This window comes from Phaethon lepturus, unplaced genomic scaffold (genome assembly GCF_000687285.1).
Source record: "Phaethon lepturus isolate BGI_N335 unplaced genomic scaffold, ASM68728v1 scaffold39400, whole genome shotgun sequence".
NCBI lineage: Eukaryota > Metazoa > Chordata > Aves > Phaethontiformes > Phaethontidae > Phaethon > Phaethon lepturus.
Genome location: NW_010514754.1, coordinates 2,139 through 10,530, shown reverse-complemented (window position 1 = coordinate 10,530; position 8,392 = coordinate 2,139). Strand labels below are relative to the sequence as shown.

Sequence of the window (8,392 nt, the reverse complement as noted above, 5' to 3'; positions counted from 1 at the left end):
AGGATGTGAACTACATTGACCAAGGAGGAGAAGAAAGAAATACTCAACGACGTATTTAGAAGTTCTTGTAATGCCAGAAATGCCCCTGGTAGCACAATGATGATGATAGTAACTTTTAAAGTCCGATAAATCATACGAAAAAATGAGCACATATATTTCTGCAATTCCAGTGTTATAAACTAGGATTTGAACAAATATTGCCATTTAAGTCTTACCTAATCCTGAAGGAGGCATGAAAACATGGATGTTTCTTATGGCACAGACTGGAAGAGACTGGAAGTGTCTAAAGGCAGACTTCCCTGTCTCCCAGATGAAAATTTCAGAAGAATTTCCAGATTCTACAAAGGAGCAAAATAATAAAACTGACGTCATTTTTATGCCTGCTAGTTAATTCACACACTGGTGGCCATTCATAAGGCAGAGTTTGGCAGCTTTAATAACAAAGTGAGACCAGTTATTGCATTTTCCTTTTTACTTGGTATGTAACTCCATAGTATGACTGATCTCCACGGCGTGATTCCACTGACGTCATTTAAGGGCTTTTCTGCACACATTCACATGTAAGAACACTAAGACTGCCAGCAGACAGCAGCGAACTGCAAAGAAACCTATAGACTGCAATGTAAACTCTTCAACAGGCACAGGGATGCAGTCATAAAACAATGACTAAAATGTCACACTTGTAATAAAAAACCCATGTACTTTGCTGACCAAAGACCTCTGCATATCATAAAGCTCAGAAAAGCTTAGAAAGGGTGCAATCAGCAGCTAGATGAATAGAACTGTTATTTCCTATTGTTCTTGGGAAAATATTCCATTACCTTCACAAGTATTTGAGAACAAAGACAATGCTTTTATTTTCTGAGGGACAAAACAGAGCTTACTTCGATAAAATGCTTATCAGTGAATTGTCACTCCTCAGTAATACTTTAATCCCTATCTAAACTTCTTTACCCCAAATGCTTTTGCTACCAAACAGGCCAGTGCATACTTTGCAAACTCAGTGTTCACCATCTGCTAAATACCTTTTGCAGTAATTAAATATATATCAGATCCAGAAATCCATGCCTCCATATGTTTTACTTCTTTTGCTGGTAATTGATGAAGATTCCTAAACTCATTATTCAACCACTGGTACAAGAGCATGTTCTGGCTGGTATTTGACAAAGAAACTAATAGGTACATAACGCCTCCTCTAGGAAACAAGGCTATGTTCAGAGCTCTGTAAAGTGGAAGTTGATGATGCAGCAAAAATTTATCATTTTTCCACTGGAAAACCTGTGGAAATAAGAAATTTTTTTTTCATTGTACATTCATAATTAGCATCAAGAGAAGAGAAATTAAGTGTCATGATGAAAAAATGGGAAGACTTATACTGAACTGAATTCCTCATTTCAAAAGTGGACCCTACATTAAGGTAGAAGCACACCAGCAAGTGACTACCTTACTGCAAGCAGCTGTGCCTGTTCTTCAGACCAATACCTTTATGGTCAGAAGCTATTTCTGTTCTTACAGGTGTTTAACATGCTAGATTTCAAAACAGAAATAACACTAGCAGTAATATCAAACCAAATGTGAATTATATGTTATTGTAGAGAATATTGCTACATTTAAACAATTCTAGAATTTTAAGTCTTATAAATCCATAATACAAACTTAAGTAACTTTTTCAGAAATATATACTTACAGTGTTTTTATTATCCCTTCATACTTCAAACTAACCAAATTACCCACATCAAAGCCAGGGAAGACAAGTGTATTCTAACCTGGATGGAACTGGAACTGGTTGTATGACTCACAAAAATCAAATAGTCTTCTTCATCCGCAGCAAAATGTTTCACATGTCTGGTATCCAGAATAGAGAGACTCTGTATCTGTGAGGGAAATATGACATAAATGGTGTTTGGAAGTTACCTCAAGTGACAATTTTATACATATGTACACATATTTCTAAAATTTGCAAAATTATACATAAGACTATATATAAAATGTATGTAATTTTATAATTTTAAAAATGTCTATATTTGTGGGGTTAATTTACAACATTAATATAACTTATAATACATTTTTCAGAATACGTTCTATGACTTGATTGCTCCACAATTTATTTCCTCACTTCCCAGGTCATTTTCCCCCACACCCAAATATAAATATAAAAGCACAGTAGACAAAAACCTGTAAAAATATACCTCACTGAAGTCATGCAGAATTTCAGGGCCCCAAGCTAGCTGAGCATTGAGTAATTTCTTCTAAAATGTGGCTGGACTGGAAGGCCTCCCAAGGTCCTTTCCAACCCCATAATTTTATGATTTTGTAAGTAAAACATACTTACCTTCAACAGTCTGCGTCCAGGTGTAAATGCATACACACTGTTGTTGGAAGCTCCTTCCCTGGCTCCTCCATGGGTAACCACGAGGTAGGGAGAGGCATGGATTTGGAAAGACACACAGCTCTTAGGATTCCACATACTGAAATTCTGAGAGAAGAATAAAAAAGTAGAGTTGAGACTTAAATACTTTATCAAGTAGCATGCCTGGTATTTGCAAGCGATCATTTACCTCAAGAGGAACAAAAACTCCTTTCCACTGGTAGACAGTAGAAAACGTAGCTGGAGGCGTACGCAACAGAACACCATACAGAATTTCTCCTGATGTAAAGAAACACCAGCTAGATGCTGACTCTTCCACAAAACTTTGCAAGACAGACAGGACACTGATACTACCCCCTGCAATATAGTAAAAGAAAGTATTATTTATTCTTGGTGTCTTTTTCAATGCCACTGTCATTATTTACTCGCCAAAGCCAGACCTAATATCAGAAATGTTGAAGTTGTCTCTAAATAGTTGGTGCAAGTATGTAAATACGCAAAAATGTTACAGTATTGAGGATGTAATGAGAGTTAAGCAACAGAAGTATTTTTCATATATTACAACTGCATATGGAAGATGCATAGGCACTTTGAGTCTGATTCAGAATGATTCGCTTCACAATTCAGCTAGCGAGAAAATTAGCTGGATAGCGGTTAGTGAGAAAAAAAAGAGAAAGAAACTACAAAATGTGTGAGTTTGTCCTCCCTCTCCCCTCCATCACAACACTGCTAGCATTAAGATTTTTAAACTGCCTAAGGCGTTCGACTGGCTTACAGAAAAAAGCAGTGCATTGCCAGAACTAAACTCCAGGAGCTAAACTCCCAACCCCACACACAGGTTAGACCAGCTGCTGAGCCGGACAGGTTATTCATCCATGTTCACAATTAGGCATTTCCTTTTTGCCTTGTTAGTTTCAGTCTGGATTAGTGAGCAGCTGTACTCATATCAGTACTCGAAAAAAAAAATTTAGCATGGGAATGGGAACAAGCAGGCAGAGACAGAAGGAGAGCTTCCTTCAGCAGCAGTGATAATTTGGACCAGATTAAAGTGTTCATGAAATTACAGCCCGAGACTCCCACAAATGCATCTTGGTAGGCACACTAGAGAGAGATGACAGAAAATGTGTGGTGGCATTTTTTCAGACGAAGGGTATGTCAGATTTATACAGAGTGTATCTCTTACACTGTCCTAGAAAAATCCAAAGTTACAAGCCGTAAAGAACAGAGTTTATTAAACAAAAGTCTAGTGACAATAATGTTCATGTAAGTGACTCCTAAGCAGTTAAGCTCTTTTATCTAATGCGCCTTGAAATGCTCAGGAAAAAAGTAATTAAAGTGATCTCAATACATGATTTTAGATTCCAAAGTTACAGCTCCTGTATGTTTGGCTAGTCTCTTACTATCTCCACTCTTAAAAAAAGCAGTGGACCTCTCTACAAAGTGAACGTACTGATGCCAAATGCAGTATCCGACAATGTCTCCCACTCAACACTCACAGACACGTTGAGCCCATTACTCCGTGAAACTTTCAAATAAACTGTAGTGTTGGCTTCTTCAATTATGAGGAAATTTGTCCTAAATGTGGTAATTGTGAAAATAAAGAAAAAAAAATTATTTTTCAGTATTCAAACAAGACACAGTACAATTCCAGCTGCAAAATATACAACAGAAAGAAAAAGAAAACATAAATAATTGGTTTTGCTATCTGATGGACTGGTAACTATATTGATTAAGGTTGTCCAATATTGCTTACCACAAGACCCTGGCAAAATCACAGGCAATTCAACAAAATTTTAAACCAGCCTGAAATTTAACACACCAGCTGTATAGTTTAAGAATGATTTTTGAAAATGTCTCTCCATATGGTTGATTTGCTTCTGAAAAACAGCCCTGAGTGAAAGTCTATTTTACACAAGCTTAAAGACAAAAGTAAATTACAAAATGTATGACTCCCTTGCCACTGACCTGAAGTTGGGAGCTTTTATCATGGATTACTATTAGTGGAATATTTAGGCACTAATGAAGTGCTGTTTTATGAAAAAATCCATACAGAAATTGACATTTCTAATGATGACTAGTCCATATTAAGTGTTTTTCTGTTACTTTGTATAGCAGTAGTAGTATTTGACAGAGAGTGTACTTTTCAATATTACAAATGTTTTACAACTGGATTGCTGAATTTCTTTTAAAGGAATTAATAAAAAAAAAATTGTAGAGAAATAACAGCTCTATTGAATATGAAAAATCTCCTTTAAATTGAGTCAGTGTTTAGTACCTATTTGTAACTGGATAGATGCTGAAAAGCCCTAGTGGAGCCTGGTTCTGTAATACTGTAATCATAGTTTGAACTCTTGTGCCTAGTCTGGCTCCTCCAGTGGGACTGAACAGGGTGACAATGAAGTGCTCATCCATTTCTGGTTCTTCATCCAGTATTGCAGAAATACGCAGTGTCTGACAAGAAAACAAGCATAGAAAGTTGTTGAGACTTGACAGCTAACGATGACACAAGCCTATCAGGCCACACTACGGCTTCTATTCTTTCACTGTACAGCTTTGGGTGGCACAGAAGGAGAATGGAAGCTCTTGGAACTAGAGAGGACAGAAGTGAGGCAAGGACAGTTCAGGCTGAGGTTCTGAAGCCATCTGTCTGGTGACTTCCATAGATGCAACACTAACAGGAGCACATTCTTTTTTTTCCCTTCTCATTTTTTCCTCTTCTCATCCTAAGACCCTCTGAAATGTAATAGTTTTTGATCCTTTTTTCATACTCTTGTTCTCTACTTATTCCATACATTCCTTAGTAATTCATAGTCCCCGTGCAGCTACCTGATCCCCTAACACCGCTCAGCTGAGTTGGTTTTAATTTACTGCATTTGGCAACTAAACTAGTTCCAGGGCAACAGGATAATTTCAGCACTGTTGCTGGAAGAAAAGAAGGAAAAAAGGCAAAAAAAGAGGGATATTTGAAATACTGTCTCTCTTATTGACGCTTCTCTCCCTCTAGTGCACCACCATGGATGAGAATAGGATACTCAGGGTTGCCTCAAATTAGCACAGATTTATCTAGAAAGAGGTAGGTGTTTTCACTGTCATTTGAGGCTCATTGTCGTCCTTCCCCCTACCCAAAGAGGTAAAAGTGTTACAGAGGTGCAGATAGTTTTGCTATAGAAAACAAAGTTAGTACTGATGGTTCTGGAACTAAACTGCAGCTTACAACCTTTTAGATCTTTGTTTACTTCTGCAATAAACTCTATTTAGGGACTATTTTAAGAAGTCTTCAACTTCCCACAGATCTGCTACACTGGCCAGCGTTGTGGTTCCAAAAGCACTTAAGGTTCAGAAACTGAAAACCAGTGTTTCCAGGAAGGTTTGTTTCAGATTCTACCCCACTACCCATAGTACGATAATGTGTTACTGACCCTAGCTTCACTGACAACATAAAATAAAACAAAAAAAATCAAACTGCCATTAAATTTTAGAAGAGTCAGGGTTTCACAAACTTAAGTTAGTTCATTTCTAGCTGACATTTTTGTAGGGACAGTACAGAGGCAGTGACTTTTATACTCCTAGAAGAATAAGTTTCTGTTCCTAAGACTGACAACTGTTCTACTTTTTGCCTTTGTTGCAGCATACTCTCTTCGCTTCAGGCTAGGTGAGTTATCACATTACAGAATCGGATTTTTACTGTGACCTTAACTATTGATGTCTGTAAATTATCAATTCAGTTCAAAGTTAATGTTTCAGCTACATGCTGAATACACACAAAGAAACGTTCCTATGCATATATGAACATTACATACCCGTTATATTGTTTTAAATTTACCTCAACTATTACAAAGAGAGAAATATCTGCAGAAGAGCACATTCAGTTTTTTGCGCTCCCACTCCCATTACTCAATTTGCTCTGACAATGAAGGAAAAAATAAGAAGAAAAATAAATACAAGAAAAAACACAGACATTTCTGAAGTATTTCCAACAATATTAAAAAAAGCTTTCTTCACTTCTTTGGTAATAACTATCATATTACCTTGAATCTGACTCCCTCTTCCAGCACAATATATCCTTGAGAAGGTGTCAAATCCACTGATGCCTCTGAAGAATTAATTTCACTTACAAGATATTGAACAGTCACGGTGCCAAATATTCCCTGAGGAGGTTCTCTAATAATATTTAATACTGCAACACTTTCCATCAAATGGAGAGCTGTTTGCTCTCTTAGGAAGAAGTGATCGCTGTTATTGAATGACAAAACTCCATGGCCATCATCATTGGCAAGTATAGTAATTGTGGCTTTTGAGAAATAAATAATGGAGATATTCTTTAATTAACACAGTAAGATATAATTATTCATACAAATAAAATATATCTAAACACAAATCCATTCTTCCTTTAGTGTATATATAATGGTTTTATGTCAATGACATTACTTGAAGAGAATATGGAAGTATTTTACTTTATCTAGGAAGATTTCTAGACAGGAATAATCTAGAATCTCTTAGAAAAGGACCTCAGTTCAGTGCAGTAACACTTATTGAAAAGCTCACTTTTGCACCTTTTGATTCCTTATTTTACATATAATCTTGTTAATTGCATAGTTTTGAAAGGGATGTTTAGGAAATTTCTAAAGGAGTATAAAAATTTACCACAGCAGGGTAATGGTGTTCTCTGAAATATGATTATTCAGAAGAATGAAATAAAAATTACTGCCATGCAATTCCAAAGAATGAGAACATCAAAACTAAGTTTTACCTGTTGTGTTCTCCCCCAATTCCAGCCCCAGAGAGGGATTTGTTAAAATTAACTGGAACTTCTCATCACCTTCAGGAATATCATCATCAAAAATCGTGATAACAACAGATTTATGTCTTTCTCCATCAGCAAAAAAAAGAGTCTAAAGTTGAAACACACGAAGCATTGAATACTTAACAGGTTAACAAGAACAGAATTTTTCAACTAAGGTGAACAGAATTGTCTTAAATAGGAAGGAAGAGGAGGCAAGAAGAGCCATAATCTCTATGTCCCTTATAAATTCATTGAAACATAAGTAAAGAAGTTCAACACATTGCAGAATGAGGACAAGCAAGACCAATTTACTTTGAAAGTTCTGTTGTAAAAAATATGAAACCTTCTATGAAATCCCATATGGTCTTGTCTAAGCAAAACTGTGTTTGAGAGAGGTGTTTGAAAGTTTACAATCTCTCATATTTTTAAATACTTCAGTATTTAAAAAGAGAGAAACAGTAAAATGACTAATTTTATCTCATTCTGTGCAGATGACCAAAGCAATTAAAAGAAGCTGAAAAATCTAGTTGTAGTATCGATCATTCTGCAGAATAAACAAGCAGATATTCTTTTGAGGAAGCTGAAGGAAAGAAAAGGACTAGGTTTAGAATTTGCTTCTTACCCTTGAGGTAACATTAAAATCCCAACCCAGCTGTGCCTCCAAATTTTGGGCATAAAAAAACGCAGACACATTGCCATATGATCCTCTGTTTCGGTATGCCATTACTGTCAGATTCCCATGAGATTCATTAACCTCAAAACTGAAATGAAAAGCAAGAAAAATTCTCAGTGCTCACTATGGATGTTCTGTTGAATTAGATGGCAGATAGCTGTTACATTTTCACCTCAAGTCATCCCTCTGCTTTATAAGAAAAAGGCATCATTGCAGTATCAGCATCATTACAAATGTCTAATACAACCTTTTCACCTTTGTTTCTTATCTAAGATGGAATTAAGCTATAGGTGTTTGTGCTTTTTTCCTGCTTATTACTGGCAGATTAAGCCTGTCTATGTTCATGGATGCATTCTCCCTACCTCCTGGAAATTAGTCAGAGAAAAAGATCTGGAAGATGCCAGTGTGTACGCTTACATGGATGCAGAGGCTGGAACACTGGACGGAGGCTGGGGGAGTGATGCCAACTTCATGATATAAAAGGGCAGCAGTGAAAGTAAGTACGTGGTAGCAAAATAATTCTGAGTAAACATACTGTAAATGTTGGTATTCAGTGTGGGAATTATCT

General features: G+C 36.4%; 1 protein-coding gene across 1 annotated transcript in view; it reads right to left on the bottom strand.

Moving 5' to 3' along the window:
• Window positions 1–1,135: 1,135 nt before the first annotated feature.
• The window catches only part of LOC104626047 (G-protein coupled receptor 98-like), a gene marked incomplete at its 5' end in the record, with an annotated part of 7,504 nt that continues 247 nt past the window's right edge, over window positions 1,136–8,392 (bottom strand). Inside the window, 9 exons of the mRNA XM_010293863.1 lie at window positions 1,136–1,278; window positions 1,767–1,874; window positions 2,371–2,476; window positions 2,559–2,725; window positions 3,819–3,943; window positions 4,644–4,819; window positions 6,397–6,659; window positions 7,119–7,260; window positions 7,774–7,912. Of these exons, the coding sequence (XP_010292165.1) occupies window positions 1,819–1,874; window positions 2,371–2,476; window positions 2,559–2,725; window positions 3,819–3,943; window positions 4,644–4,819; window positions 6,397–6,659; window positions 7,119–7,260; window positions 7,774–7,912 (1,174 nt within the window). The remainder of the gene's footprint in view (window positions 1,279–1,766; window positions 1,875–2,370; window positions 2,477–2,558; window positions 2,726–3,818; window positions 3,944–4,643; window positions 4,820–6,396; window positions 6,660–7,118; window positions 7,261–7,773; window positions 7,913–8,392) is intronic.